Genomic DNA, 16,153 nt, shown 5'->3' on the forward strand with positions numbered 1-16,153 from the left:
TTACAATTGCCATGGCTACCCTAGGAGATTTTGAAAGCTGGAGGCAAAGGAAATTAAGACAGGATGTCCGAGCAATGGAGACCTGGAAGCCCAAATCAAAAGTAAAGCGGCGAGGTCGCGGGCCTCAGAGAGTAACACGCTCACAGATGTGGCGTGATCTCGTGGCAGCAGGGGTCGATCGGGAAAACATATACCGACAACCCAATGACTCTTATTGGAACTTTGGAAACAGTTGCGTCTGGAACAGCAATTCTGGAGAAGCCTAAAGGAGAAGTCTGGGAAAGCGCGACCCGTGTCCCTTCAGGACTTCATGCGGCCGCTTGAGGCGGACTCCTTTCAGCTTGATTAGGGGTGGGGCCAAGGTACCCGATCAGAGGGGACGAGCGGGGACCAGAGGCCCCACGTGGAACTGTCCATACATTGGTCCCCTTCAAATGTGCAGAGGGTTTTAGCCCTAGTTGACACTGGCACAGACTGTAGTCTTATTTATGGGAACCCAGAACTGTTCCCCGGACCAGCAATCTGCATTGATGGCGACGGGGGAAAAACTATGACTGTAAAAGCTATTTCCTTACCACTGGGTATAGGAAGGCTTCCCCCTCGTACCTACAAGGTTTATGTCTACCCGGTTCTGGAGGATAGTCTGGGGTGAACGTGCTACATGGCCTCAGCTTACAGACGTCGGTAGGAGAGTTCTGTCTCCGGATCTGGGTGGTGAAAGCGGTCACACGCGGGTATGCTCACCACCCTCCTCAAGTGTTGCCACAGCCCTGGCGCGTGGTTACAGTGCGACAGTACTGCCTGCCAGGAGGGCAGGAGGAAATTGGTCATACAATATTGGAATTGGAGAAGGCACATACTGTGAGGTCAACGCACAGTCCCTTTAACTCCCCAGTATGGCCTGTCAAGAAGCCAGATGGGACCTGGCGAATCACTGTGGACTATAGGGAGTTAAATAAGGTGACGCCACCTTTGCACATGGCAGTACCTTCAATACATGATTTGATGGCTCATCTGACTGTCCACCTGGGAATATATCATTATGTAGTGGACTTGGCCAATGCTTTTTTCTCCATTGACATTGTACCTGAGTGTCAAGAGCAGTTTGCTTTTACTGGGACGGGCCAGAGTAGCCAGTGGGCTGAGCTACGGGCTGTGTGGATGATAATGAGCCATGAGCCCGGGCCCCTAGTTATTTGCACTGACAGCTAGGCAGTGTTCCGGGGCCTAATGTTGTGGCTCCCTATGTGGAAACACCAAAACTGGTTGGTAGGACACCATCTACTGTGGGGTCAAGCCATGTGGCAAGACCTCTGGGACCTAGGGCAGAGAAAGGAGGTGACCCTAATACATGTCACAGGTCATTCCTCCTTAATGTCCCCAGGTAATGATGAAGCAGATGCCCTAGCACAGGTCCGATGGTTAGAATGGGCTCCTGCCCCTGATGTGGCCCATTGGCTGCATAGGAAATTGCAGCACGCTGGAAGCCGAACCATGTGGCAAGTGAGCAGATGCTGGGGTCTGCCTTTGAAATGGCAGGAGACAGCAGATGCCTGCTATGACTGTGCCATCTGTGCTCAGGACAGCCCCCAAAAGGAGGCTCCCCTGGGAGACACAGCAGATTACACAAGGGAGGGTGCCCCTCACTCTCTGGCAAATGGATTGCATTGGACCTCTGCCTAAGGCCCGCAATGCGATATACGCATTCACAGCAGTGGACACTGCTACGGGGTTGATGTTTGCTTGGCCGTGTCAGGCTGCGGATCAGCAGCATACAGTAGTCGCTCTTACACGGCTGTGCACCCTCTATGGGCGCCCCCACGTCATTGAAAATGACAGGGGTACCCATTTTACGGGGCAAGAAGTGCAGCGCTGGGCTGCCAGAATGGTTGTGTCATACCCCGTATAACCCACAAGCAGCTGGCATGATTGAATGCTACAACGGCCTTTTGAAACAAGGCCTCAGGGTGTCAAAACACCCTCCCACGATGCGTGACTGGGCCTCGCGTCTATGGGACGTCCTGAGAGTCCTTAATGAGAGACCATGGAAGGGAGGGCCCGGGCCAGTAGAAGCTCTGTTACATTCAACGGCTGCTCCCATTCAATTACAAGTTACCACAAGTGAGACTCTGTTAAAGCCAGGCTATGGCAGAAATGGAAACATTTTGCTGCCAGCACCCACATGCTTGAAAGCAGGGGAACGGCAGCAATGGACTTGGCCCTGGCAGGTCAAAATACCCCACTGTCGGAGGTTGGGCCTGATAGCCCCATGGGGGGCTGGTTTTACTCATGATTTGCAAGTAACGACAGGGGTGGTGGCTGAGTGGCCACCACAAGTGACTGTAGTATACGGAGGTCCCGATACCGGGATGATTTTGCAGGGAACCTATGTTCTCTCACTATGACCTATTATTGGGTCCCCTGTTCTGTTACATGTTGAAACTATGCAAGCACTGCCATAAAGGTCTGGTACCACAAACCGGGAAAGGCGCCAGTGGCAGTGACCCTCCTTTACCAGGACAAAAAGCTAGCATGTATCCTCCCAGATGAAAGGGATTTGCCATTGTTGGTTCCTATGACTACTGTTTCTTTCTGTCCGTAGGTGCCTATAGGCTAATATGACACAAGGACCATCGTGGAAGATGCTTGTCATGTAAATTGTGAGGTGAGACCCTGTAGGGGTGGAGTGTGGGGTCAGAGTCCCAGAGAGCAGTTTCCAGGCTCTCAGCCTCATGTGGAAAGGTGCTGGCTCGGGTAGTAGATGGCCGTCAGCTGTGGCTAGTTGGCCGTCAGCTGTAACCAGTTAGCCAATTAGCCACTGATATAACTGCCACGACTGCTTTGGTTGGTCAGTCAGTTGGTTGGCAGGCAGAGAAGCGGACAGCAGGTTGCAGGTCGTGTGGATCCAGCCTACAGTGAGACTCTAGTGCCTCAAATGAGAATATAGTGGTATGACTCTCCTATCTATGGCTCCATGGGTGTTCCTTTTTGGCCTAGCCATATCCTGCATTCTTATGTGGGGAGCGGGAGCAGAGACCCCACCTGACACCTTGCACAACACTAGCGTAGCCACAGCAGTTATATTAGTGGCTAATGGCTAACCGGTAACAGCTGATGGCCACCCAGCCACAGTGGATGGCCATCTGATTACAGCTGATAGCCATCTACTACCCAAGCCAGCACCTTTCCCCATGAGGCCGAGGGCCTGGAACCTGCTCTCTGGGACTCTGCCCCGCAGATACAGTCTGGGGTGCCTGTGTACAAGCTCTGAGGGAGCCTTGAATGGGGCTGGAGAGAGGAAAGCAAGGTGCTCACTTTTACTGAGTTCATTACACCTAGAATCTCTTGCAACAGCTTTTCCAGGCATGTATTTTCACCCGTGGTTTACAGATGTGGAAATGAAACTCTCAGAGGTTAAGTAACCAGGTTAAGGACATATAGTGGCAGCTGGGATTGGAAACAAGGGACGTTTGCTCTGGCCTCTGGTGAGGGGCCATTGTTTAGAGGTGGATTGAGCCTTCAATCTGAAATCTACGTGAGAGGTGATTTAGAGGGTGGGGGAAAGACGAGGCATTCCTTATATCCTGCTCATTAGTGTCCAAGATTGGGAACAGCTATCACTAGTCACATGTCCTGAGTGCTTGTGCTCCCTGAATATCCTCCCCTAAAGTCAGGTCAGGCTGGGTCCCTGCTCCCCCCCCCCCCCAGCCTCCCTCCACCCCCAACTGCTCTTCAGTTCATCCGGATGAGTCACACCTGGTCCATCTCCCAGGCCTATGCAAAGTGCCCCCACTGAACTGTGATAGTGTAACTTATCACAAACTCCTGGGAGTATCTTCTGGTGGAAAAATCCCAAAGGTTGACACCTGGACTGATCATTTTGCCAAAGGACACCCCCAGACTCAATTCTTCTGTTGTTTGCCTTCTGATTTGGTAAAATGTGCAGCTGGGCCCTAGGTCTATTTTTTTCGCAACATTGTGACAATCATTATAATCCCATTCCCATTCCAACATTCCCTCAAGTGCCAACTATGTGCCAGATTCTGGAATATATAGAGAGAGTGCCATGTAGGGAGTAGTGGGTGGAATGGGTACTGGAGCCCATGCCCCGGTTTTTCATTGACCAGCTGAGTGACCTTGGCAAGTCTCACTCAGCCTTTCCACCTTTGGGTTGCACATGTGCAGGCAGGAAGAATGAAAGTCTCTGCCTCACAGGGTTCATCTGAGGAGCAATGAGTATGAAATAGTACTTTGTGCATAGTAAGTAAATATTCAGTAAATATCTTTGTGGGGACAGAGTCCCAGAGAGCAGTTTCCAGGCTCTCAGCCTCACCTGGAAAGGTGCTGGCTCACGTAGCAGATGGCCGTCAGCTGTAACTAGTGGGCCATCAGCTGTAACCAGTTAGCCATTGGCCACTGATATAACCGCTGTGGCTGAATTAGCAAGTGTGGGTTGCAGCTAGCAAGTGGGGGTTTGTTGGTTGGCAGAGAAGCAGACGACGGATTGCGGATCGTATGGCTACTGCTTCCTGTGTCTCCAACCCACCCGCCAGCGAGAATATAGTGGTGTGACTCCCCTATCTATTGCTCCATTGGTGTTCCTTTTGGGCCTCACCATATCCTGCGTTCTTATGCAGGGAGTGGAACCAGAGACCCCACGTGACAATCTTTCATCATACAGTACACTTCCTAGAACTTCAGAAAATCAGAGCTGAAAAGAACCTTAGAGATCATCTAGTGTAATGCCTTCATTTTACAAAATGGAACTGAAGCTCAGAGGTGACTCCCAGAGTGAGTGAATATCCAGGTCCCTGCCTCTCAGGACAGGGCTACATCCCGGCATTGCACGGCTTGTTTCCAGGGAGACAGGACATTTACACATGCTGCCCAACTGGATCTGGTCACAAAGGTTGATTGTCCTTCATGGAGGCCACAGAGACTGGGGCGGCCCCAAGTCCCCTGCCCTGGCCATCTTGCCATCCTGCATGTTCCATCCAAGCTGCTGGCTTCAGCTAGGAGTTTCTCCCAGCTGGGAGTCAGAACAGCATAGAACACATCCCCACATCCATTTGTCTTGAGGAGCCTGGAGCATCATGAGCAGTAATCAAGGTCTTGTTGCCCACAACTGAGAGAAAACCTATAATGAATTTGGCTACCCCTCTGATTTCCTCTGTCCTCCCCACCACTAAACGCCATTTGGTGGCTGTCAGCCTCCTCTCTGACCCACTCTGAAAAATCATGATTAATGATATAAGAGCCCTATGAGGATGAGAGAGAGACCAGTGGAGGGACTGTTGACAAGTCAGGAGAGGAGAAGCCATTTACAACACGACTGGACTGGGGAGTCCAGACAACGTGCTCATCACCTTAACACCATGAGCTGTTGGCAGGTGGTGTCTATCTGGGCTTGTCAACCAGTGCTGGTCAGAATCAGCAAATATTGAGTCTCTGTGTAGTTATTATAGGCACCATAACAAGTGTGCTGGGAAGATATATGCCCGAGATAGGTGTTCCCCTGCCCCCCAGGAGCTTACTGTGTGGTTATAGAGAGACGGCATAAATAAGGACTCAGTTGAATAACCATTCATTCATTCATGCATTCAACACTGTTTATTAGTAGCTGCACTGCCCTGGGTTCTATAGCAAATACTGGAGGTATAGCAGTGATGAAGAGGGAGAGGCCCTGCCCTCGTGGAGCTTGTATTCAAAGTACAAGCATGGACAGGGGTCAGAGACACTTAGAGACATTAGAGGATCTTCTAGCTTGAGGAAGATGACCCAATCTTCCTGAAAAATAGATATTAGGTTCTGTAAGAACCCTTCTGTAAGAAGTGGGGATGTCTGATTTTTGAGGTTTGAGTGAGGAAACATCCTAGGTAGGTAAATGGTAAAGCAGTCCAGTATTCCACAGTGTTCCACAGTGCATGTTTCAAGCTTTCATGGGACAGTGTGCGGTCAGATGCTGCCCACCACACATACAGTATGGGCTGGGAGTTCAAAGGAGTAGTACTCCTAGGTGAGGGGATTTGCTAGGTAAATTCCTTATGGGTAAGGATTCTGCATGTAAGTCATGAGTAAATACTTCATGTGGACAGAACCTTTTTCATGTGCATTATCTGATCTGATTCTTTCATTATTTCAACAGATATTTTTTGAGTGCCTACTATGTGCCAGCCTGTGCTAGATACTGGGGACACAGGTGGAAAATTCCAACATGTTTCCTGCTTTCCTGGTGCACATCACCCTGTGAGGTAGGCATTCATATTCCCATGTTACTAATGAGGGAACAGGCTCCAAGGGGAGGAGCTGTTTGAAAGTAATACCTTAATAAGGTCCACAGCCAGATCCGACCTGGCTTCTATCCATATCGGGCCCTAACTGTGCACTCATTATGGTGGGTGTGACTACCCTATGGTGTCAAAACAGTGTCCTCAGTTGCATGGGAAAGTCCTATTTTTGGACTTCTGTCTTCTGAAATATCTGAAGTGTAGAATTGAGGCCCAGCTCTGCTTAGATTGGGACTGTCAGAGACCCTTGGAAATTGGAAGCCATATTTGTATACTCACTTTGGACTTAAAATTGGCCAGGGCTTCCATATGCAACTCTAGTCATAGAAGGAGCATGAGAATTGTGATTGCATATGATGAGACTCTTGAATTTGAGCCCCAGCATTACTGGGATTCTAAGGAACATGACCATGTTACTTGCAGCAAAGGGACAAATTACAGAACCTCTCTGAGCCTTAGCTTTCACATTTGTGAAATGTGGTATGTAACAGTATCTCACAGGGTTAATATAATGGTCAGAAATAGTTAACATTTATCAAGTGCTTACTGCAAGCAACACAGGACAAACATCTTATGACTCCTCATAACAATTCTTTGATGGTACTTTTATCATCCACATATTATGAAAGAAGAAATCAAGGTTTAGCGAAGTTAAGTAACTTGCCCATGGTGTACAGCTAGTAAATGGCAGTGCAGGACTCTAACTCGCATCTTAACTGTGACTTTAAGCCCAAGCCCCAAGCACAGAGAAAAAAAAAAGCAGTAAATATTGGCTTTCGTCCCCTTCTCAATATATATTTCTATGATCATCCTTTGCCCAGATCTACAGCATTATGTCTGCTAAGGTTGTTCGTTTTAACCACAGAGAATATACAAAAATGTGTAAGCCAGACTGGAAATTTATTTCATATTGATATAAAGTCAGGAAATGCCTTTTGACACCATCTGTTCATTTATTTATTCAGCCGATATCAATTGAGCACCTGCCATGTGCCTGATAATGTGCTAGGTGCTTGTCAGAGCCTGCCATCCTAGTTGTCAATTCTGTGGGGAGATAGACAGTATCGTCATAAGTAGGATGTGTGCCCTTATGAGGAATGGTGACAGCATATTGGGAAAGGATCACAAAGAGCCTCAAAAGGGAGGTACTGCAGTAAGCCTGGAAAAAGCTGTTTCCAGGCCATCAGGAGATGAGATTACATTCCACACATATTGCAGAGGTGGCATCCCGAGGAAAGTCAAGCTCTGCTGGAGTGTCAAGTGTAAGGGGTGGGTGGCAGGGACAGGAGAGCAGAAGCCAGGTCATGGAAGGGAGTGAGGAGTTTGCCCTTGATCCCTGATGCAATGGAGAGCTCCTCCAAGACTTTGGGGCCAGAGTGTGTCATTATCAAGTTTCCATTTTAGTTTCCTGGCTGCTGCGAAGTGAACTGACTGGAGAGGGAAGGACTAGAGAGAAGGAGACCAAGAAGGCTGCTGTTACAGAGGTTTGGGTTGTTGCTGACACTTGTCTGGACTGGAGAGGGTCTGGGGCAATGGAAGAGAAGGTTATGGTGTTTAGGGGGCGGAGCTACCAGGACTTGGTGACTGATAAGATGTGGGGTATGGGGAAGGAGAAATCTAGGGTAACTTTCAACTTGCTGGCTTTGCTAACTTGTGGACTGTGGTGCTAAGAAGCTGCTGGTGGGAATGGTGGAGAGGAGGATACCTTCTTTTTAGGATGGGGTATGTCTGAAGTACAGTGGGACATCAAGATGGAGATTGCAGGGGACAGCCAAGTGCAAGTGTTCTGGGCATGAGATGCCTATTTAGAAGCCACACCATGCAGATCGTAGTAAGCCATGCATGGAGGAGAAATTCTCAGAGAGGGGTAATGTTAGTGGGAAGAGGTCATTGGTGCTATATCTCCAGGATAATTTCTTTTTTATCCCTAAATTATTAAAATACTTTCAGTTAATAAAGGCTTCACTGTTAGGTTCTAAGACAGACTCATCTAAATATTGAAGTGAAAATAAGACCTCAAACTTCTTTGTGCTTTTTGATAAAGGATCTGAGAGCTTCATCTTTCTACTCTCATATGCAGAATTTTGCAAACCCTTGAGGCATGCAGACATGTAACATGATGACTCTTTTTATTCCTGGAAGGTTTGGGAGGAGATTAGTTCTCATCATTGTGCCTGGGGGCTGCTGAGGCCCAAGAGCAGCCCCGGACCTAAGTTATCGTTGTCCTTACATTTGGTCTTCAGAATCAGCAAGGCTTCGGGGCCATGAGTGGCAAATGTCAGATCTGCAGGAACTGAGTGTAATTCTGTCATCAAATAAAATCTACACAGGCTAATATGACACCTGTTTAGCAGTGTGCATAATAATTATTATGCAGCATGCTGATCAAGCGCATAAATGGAAGGCATTGGACATAAAGTATTATATTTGATATTAGTTTTATATAACCTAACCAGATTTTTACAGTTCTTTCCTCTTTGACAATTTATTCATTTATCCACTGTACAAATATTTATTGAGACTGTAATGTATGCCAGGCACACTGTTCTGGGCTCTGAAGAAACAGACAAGTAAGATTTCTGCCCCTGCTCCTCCCCCCTTTTCTCCCCCACCCCCACCCCCAGCCATTGAGCTTGCATTTTAGTGGAGACACAGTCAGTGAACAATTGGCTTTTCCATAATGAATAAGAATGTCAAGCTTCCTTTGAGACTGTATTTATTTACTGTCATCTATCCTTGCACCGACACCCATGAATTAAAGGACATAGATTCTAGGCCTGATTTGCCAAGAGCAGAGTTGTCTTTGACCCAATCCTTGACCCTTTATTGTCCTCTGTCTCCCTAAAGGAGCCAACTGCATGAGGCCTTCCATTCATTGAACAAATATGCATGGTGCCCCTATTGTGTATAAGTAGACTCTGGTAATACAACATTAAATGGGAAACAGTCCCGGCCCTTAAGAAGCCCACACTCATCCCAGGTGTAGACACATAAACACAGAGGGACCAAAGTGCTGGTATCAGAGCCACTATAGGCTGCTGTGATGGTGCATAGAGAGGCACCTGATTCTGGCAAATGGCAGGGGTGGAAAGAGGGGTGTCCTTTATGCAGAGGGAACATGGCATGCACAGGAAGTGGCAAGATGCTGGATATGGCGGGAACATTGAGTGTGTGTGAGGAGGTGGGGAATGTCATTAAACAAAACTTACTGAGGTATAAAACACATACAGAAAAAGGAACATTCTCATAAGTATACAGCTGAATGAATTTTCATTAACTGAATATGCTTATGTAACCAGCACCCAAAATAAGAAAAAGGACATCACCAGCACCTCCAGAAGACCTTATATGTCCCCTTCTAGTCACTATCCACCCTCAAGGGTAGCCATCAACTAGACTTCTAATAGCACAGAAAACACAGAATAGTTTTTTGTCTGTTTTTGTACTTTGTATAGATAGAATCATACTTTACATACTCTTGTGGTTTCTTTCACTCAGTACGTATGTATGAGATCCATCCCTACAGTCGCATGAAGTTGATTATTCACTTTCATTTCCACACAACATTCCACTGGGTGAACATGCACTATGTGTCTCCATCTGCTGCTACACATCTGGGTAGTTAGTTTCCAGTTTGGGGCAATCCAAAGAGTGCTGCTGTGAACATTGTAGTGCATCTTTGGTGAGCATATACATACATTTCTATTGCATGTATGCCTAGGTGTGGAGTTGCTGGGTCATTAGGGAGTGTGTGAAGCTCTAGTGGACCAGTTTTCCAAAGCAGTTCTACCCATTTGCACGCCCATTGACACTATATGGGAGTCCCCATTGCTCCATATACTTGTCAACACTTGATATTATCTTTTTTTTTTTTAAGTCACTCTTGTGAGTGTGTAGTGGTATCTTATTGTGGTTTAATATTGCCTTTTCCTGATGCCCAATGAAGCTGAGTACCTCTTCAAATGTTTCTAGGCCTTTGGATATAGTTCTTATTGAAGTCTCAGTTCTGGTCTCTTACCCATGTTTCTATTGGATTGTCTGTCTAGGGGATGAGAGGAGGAATCATTTTAATACTGCTTTCCTAACCCAGGTGACCCAGCATTAGCATATCCAGGTACTCACTGTCCCCACCCTCACCCCAGAGATGGGGCAAAGTTGACAGCTTCCAGACTCTGGTCTCAGGGTGTTGGAAAGGCCTCAGTGAGGGGATAACACCCACGCTGCCCTGGGGGGAGGCAGCCCCTGCCAAGGTTCTGGCTTTGACATCCAGAGGCCCACCTATCCTGGGAAGGAGGAGAGGAATTGATGGAGGAAGGATGGGGAGGGTTTAGTTTTCAACAGTCAGCGGGAGCAGATGTGGAAACTAGCTGATTACCTCCTTCTGCCCATCTGGGCTGAAGAGGAACTGACATCTGAATAGTTCCTCCTTTATGCCAGGCCCTGAGCTTGGCAGCTTTTTCTGTATTGTCTCAGTCCTCAATTCAACTCCACCAGACAGGTGGTGTTGTGCCCGTTTTACCTGTGAGGAAACTGGGCTGAGTAACCAAGAGAAGCCCTCATGAAGGCCACCCAGCTGGAACATGGAGCTGGACTCGAACCCAGCCCTTTCTCACACCACTCCTCAGTGAGCAGTGCATGCAGTGTGTTTGGGGGCCTTGGCATAACCATCTGACCCTGTCCCCTTCTGTTCATCCATGCTTCTGTTCCTTAAGAGCAAATGAAGGGCTTCATCTCCAATTCGAGATTTTAAAAAAGTGGAGCACCATGAATCGTTCAACCACAGTACATCACCTACCCCGATTGTGATGAGGAAAACAGGAGTTGGAACCTAAGCCTCCTATGAGCCTGGGCACAGGGAGGAAGGCCAGAGGCCTTGAGCCAGCCTGGAGCTCTCCATGGGCACTGCCAGCAGTTCTGTAGAGAGGATTGGGGGTGGGTAGCGGGGGTCACTGAACTGGATGGGTGTCTTCCTCGCAAATGCTTGGGACTCACATCCTCCCGCCACTCTCTCACAGAGCTATGTCATGCCCAGACCAGCAGAGGGCTCCATGAGGATTTATAGAAGATGCCCCGAGTTTCTGTGCCTCTGGTGCTGCTTCCTACATGGCTTGTGATGGTCACCTGCAGTCCGCACTCCCTGAGGATTGGTAAGTGCTACGCAAGTGGCACCCGGGGGCATCCTGGCCATGGGCAATGCCCTGTCTTATTACCCAAGGTGTTCACAAGGGACATACGACCGTGCACTATGTCTCCTCGAGTTTGGCTGGTCCCGGGGTCGGGGATTAGGGTGCGGCTGACAGGCTCACAGCTCCAATCTGGTCAACCTGCCCAGCTCCCGCTGTGACAAGAATAAAGATGCTGCTAAGTCCCCATTACAGCTTGTGACGAACAGCCTAGATCATGAAGGGGCAATTGTTAGGTGAGGAAGGAGGGTAGGAATGTCCCTGGGGATTCGAAATGCAGGGCTGGAAATCAGAGAAGAAATCACCTCTCTTCTCCTCTGAGCAATCCAAGAAGGCTCTCTGGAGGTGTGCTTTGGATGAAGCCCTGGAGCCCTTTGGGTGATCCTGGCCCCCTGCTGGGTGGGGCCATTGACTTGGTCCCTGCTTACCCTGGCCTGGGTCTGGAGGGGAAGGGCAGGATCACTTGAATGATGTGTGTTCCCTCTGCTCTCTCCCTTATCCTAGCTGCTGTAGGGGTGCCCATTCTAGGTGTGGGCAGGACATGCTGCCACCTGCTCCATCAGCACCCCCATCCCTGGAGGGAGGCTTGGCTTCACCCGGGGTCCAGGAGTGCCAGGGAAATCAAGTGCCTCTTCTCTCAGGACTGAGCAAGGCTTGTAACTGCAGGTTGACCTGGGTCCGGTGGACACAGACTCAGCCTCAGGGAAAAGGAGACACTGCAGTCCAGGAGACACCGTGTTGGGATCTGATGGCCTGGGCAAATGCGGGGTGTCAGGGATTGAGGATGTCTATGTGTGTATGGGAAAAAGGGGTAAATGTGAACACATAGTTGGGGCATGGCAGTGAGACATCCAAGCAGGTGGGTTGGTCACATGCAGGCCTGTCCGACAGCAGGACCCCAGGCGCAGGGCTAGGGAAGAGCCCCAGAGGGACTCAAACACCAGGCCGTCTATCCAAACACATGCCCACCTGAAGACCCTCTGCCCAGACTGGGGTGGGGAGATTGGAAAAGGTTACTATGAGCAAGGTAGGCTCCTGGATTCTAAAACCAATCCTGAAGGGGTAGAGGCTGATTTATAAAGATGTTGTGATGCGTTAAGCCAGGGAATTGGCTTAAAGCTCCCAAATTCCTCCAGTTGCAATCAGGACTGGTCCTAAGGTCCCCGAAGTTGGCATAGTGGTAATGGTCAGGCGGCCGAGGATGGGCAGAAGCAAGACACAATCTGATACCCTGGTTAGGCCAGAGGCCAAGCTGCAGGTCTCCGAGCTGCTCTGTGTTACCTTGTGGCATGTTTCTCTACACGTTTGCAGCAGCAATGGGTAGGAATCAGAATTGCAGACAGGTGACTCAATTCTCTTCCTCCTGCTACCCTGGGCTCACCACTCTCCATGCTTAAAAAAAGGAACTGAAAACAAAATCTTCCCTCCCTCTTCCTCATTCATTTCAACTGAAAATTCAAAACCTAATTTAATTCTGTTGAGCAGCAATGCAAAATGGTTCATATCCTTAAGATGCTTAATTTATAAGATGCCTACAGTTATTCAGCACTTGCTGCAAGGTTTTCTCCCCCTCTAAATGAGCAGATAAAGTGGTAACCCATCAATTTCCGTTTGTTGCTAATGAGAGGTGGAAAGGGATTGAGCCAGAATTGGCAGAGCCGCACGGCCTCAGCTCTCCTGACACTTGTTCTCCTGCAGGGGAGTGGAAAGTGGAGCTGACAGATCCCTCTCTTGCCTGCTAGGCCAAGAACAGAGGGCTTCAAAGGGACCTGCTCAGCTCTCAAATACACACTTGGAGCATTTCTTGTCCAGTTCTGTCAAAACTCTGTTGGCCCTCAGCGTTGGCTCATGCCAGGTCACTTCTAGCTGATTTCCAGCCAGTAAGGTCAAATTGGGCCTAATCTCCTGCAGAGGCCAGGAAGCAGAGTTAAGCCAACAAAAAGGAAGGAATAGAAAAACCAAAACAGCAATACCAGAACTTGTTTTCCTGTCTCCTTGGTTATCCTGGGAGCCAGGAGCTGTCTAGAATCTCCCAATGCTTATGGTTGTAAAGGTAGTAATTACAGGGACTCCAGAGAGGATCTGGAGTAGGACTGGATGGGAAGAGAAGTAGGTCAAGCAAACACAAGTAGCTGTGCTTAGCAGCAGGCAGCCTTGCACACAGATGGCCTGAATCAAATGTTGATCGTGCTAGGGTCTCCCAAGTCCTTGAGAGTCTGCCACTTCCCCACCCCCCTTCCCAGTGGTCTCTTTTCCCCCTCATTTGTTTTTTTTTTGGGGGGGGTTCCTCCCAACCCTGGGCCTCAGAATAGATGGCTATTAAAGTGACATTCCATAAAGTGACCAGGAATCTCAGAGAAAAATTGCCCCACCTACTCCATCCTCAAGCCCTGCTTGTCCGCTGGTGACAATATGGATGTTTGTAAAAAGGCAGCCGTACCCATAACCCTGCCTTGGGACTTCTGTTTTTCATTCAAGTGAGAAACGGGCAGGAGATACAGCCAAATTGTCTGTTACAGTGGCTAGTGTTTATCTGCTGAATGAGATTTTGGATAAGAGGAAGGGATTTTATTTATGATTGTGAGGCTGCCTGCATAAATTCCCCAAACTCTCACATATATGTCAGCCTCCTTTAGTCATTTATCTTCTGAAAATGACTTTTGAATTTGCTTCTGTCCCTCTGAGTTCTCTGAGTGATGACTTTGGGAGCCACAAGTTAATAAATGCTCTGAGAAGACCCCACCCCATCTTTATAGTTCTCCATTGCTTAAAGAGATCATCATAATTTCTTAGAGCCATAAAGAATTCTAAGGATCCCATTTTCCAGCCTGTTTATTTCATAGATGAGGAAGGAAGCACAAAGGGGGCAGTGACTTGGCCAAGATGATGTAACAAACAGGTGGCCAGGCTGGTGGCAGTCAGAACTAAAGCCATTTTGGTCTCCTTGAATCCTCTTGCAGTGCCCTCCTCGCTGCCTACCATTGGACTCCCTTAGCCACTAGAGATGAAGAATCACCTTCAGCAGTATGTGAAGGTCATTATCTCTTGTAGTTTTCTCTCATCCTGCTTCTGTCATTAGTAAATGTTGCCCTTGCCCCAAACACATTAGGTACTCAGTAAGTATTTGTCAGTCAAATGAATGCTACGCTTTCCTTTCCTGGTCCCTTCTGTCAGCCATGCTGAACTACTCACTGTTACCACATACACCAGGTCGGTTTACTCAGGGCTTTACCCATCCACCTCCTGTGCTTGCAGAGCTCTTCCTCCCATTCTGTCTTCTCTGCCTGGAAAACATCTCTTTCTCCTCCTCCTTTGGCTTAAATAGCTCTTCCTCCGCAAAGGCGTTTCGTACCACTCTGTCCCTCCCAGGGAGAAATCATCTCTTTCCTGTTGTTCCTCCTTTCCTCTGGTTCTAGCACTTACTGGGCTGGGCTGTAATTACGAAGGTATCTTCTCATCAGACTCTGAGCTGCATGGGAGGGCAACCGCTGACACATGGCCCAGTACATGCAAGTGTTATTGCTCAAACTCAGTGAATGTGATGGGCAGGTGAATCCTGGCTCCCCAAGAACATGCTTGATATCACTGTTTTTAGAGTGCTTTCTTCTGGTCTTACCTATGCCTAAAGAGGTAGACTTCTGGGAGGAAATTAAAGAGAAAGGAGAAAGACGAGAAGGAAAAAATATCTGTCTTACTTAGAGAATAGAAACAGGCTGAAGATCCCGATTGGGTTCTAATGCAAGTTTTGGCTATACTGGTAAATACATTGATTCAGTTATCCATTCATCAGTTCACTCAACAAGCACTTTTTTGAGTGCCACGCTGAGGATATAGTATGAAACAATAAGAATCACCATAACACCTCCTTAGAAAGGCCTGACTCTCTTCCTGGCACTGTGTTAGGCATTTCACATAATTCTGGCAATCTTCATGGAAGTATTAAGGATCCCATTTTATAGATGAAGAAACAGAGGCTCAGGCACTTTAAATAATATCCAAGGTCACATTCAGTAACAGATACTGAAATGTGAACCTGCCTCCAAAGCTGTCTCTTTCTGCTTTGTTCTATGGCCCCTAGCACCCCCACCTCCCCCCGTTGAGATGTTTGGGATATTCCATGATCACAGCAGTCACAGTAACGATGTTGGGTTTTCTCTGATAAAGGAATTGAAAGATGGCATCATTATTGTTTATGGAATCTTTTGCTTTTCTTTGATTCTTTTACCTCCAAATAATTTCTAAGGGCACTGAGTCCATTTGAAAACTGAGGAAACTGAGGCTTGGGGATGTTCAAGGCTCACTCATGGTGGTACAGAGTCCTGCTCTTGAGGGTGGCATTAGACACATCAGCAGGTTATTGTAGCAGTTGAATCTCTTGTTAAGATTTCCATGTCGGGTGAAGCAGCAAGGACTGGGAGTTATTTCACTGTCTGCCTTACTAGAACCCACAAGCACTTTACAACTACCGTTTTACACTTAGCTGGTTTTGCCCCAATGAGTTCCAAGTCCTGTAGAGAGAATGTTAAACATAGACCATTTAAACAATATAAAGATAATAAGAGGGGGGACAAGGGGAAAGAATAATAAACACTGGTTTCTTCTCCTATTCTCCTGTGCATTAAATATATCTGGCATGCTAAGATCCAGATATACCAACTGAATTCTATGCTTTGCAGACAATTC

General features: G+C 47.9%; 1 protein-coding gene across 21 annotated transcripts in view; it reads left to right on the plus strand.

The window, feature by feature from the left end:
* GRIK4 (glutamate ionotropic receptor kainate type subunit 4) overlaps window positions 1-16,153 on the plus strand; it is a 635,671-nt gene that overhangs the window by 192,040 nt on the left and 427,478 nt on the right. For 13 of the 21 annotated variants that reach the window (XM_088800778.1, XM_074321326.2, XM_088800775.1 and 10 more), the window contains 3 exons: window positions 2,603-2,665; window positions 6,146-6,251; window positions 11,303-11,434. In XM_088800778.1, the coding sequence (XP_088656904.1) occupies window positions 11,353-11,434 (82 nt within the window). In that variant the 5' untranslated portion in view covers window positions 2,603-2,665; window positions 6,146-6,251; window positions 11,303-11,352. The remainder of the gene's footprint in view (window positions 1-2,602; window positions 2,666-6,145; window positions 6,252-11,302; window positions 11,435-16,153) is intronic. The other 8 variants (XM_088800776.1, XM_074321313.2, XM_074321315.2 and 5 more) reach the window with 4 other exon arrangements.

The sequence above is a fragment of the Rhinolophus sinicus genome, chromosome 9, assembly GCF_057876585.1.
Source record: "Rhinolophus sinicus isolate RSI-liver-muscle chromosome 9, RSI-T2T, whole genome shotgun sequence".
Lineage (NCBI taxonomy): Eukaryota > Metazoa > Chordata > Mammalia > Chiroptera > Rhinolophidae > Rhinolophus > Rhinolophus sinicus.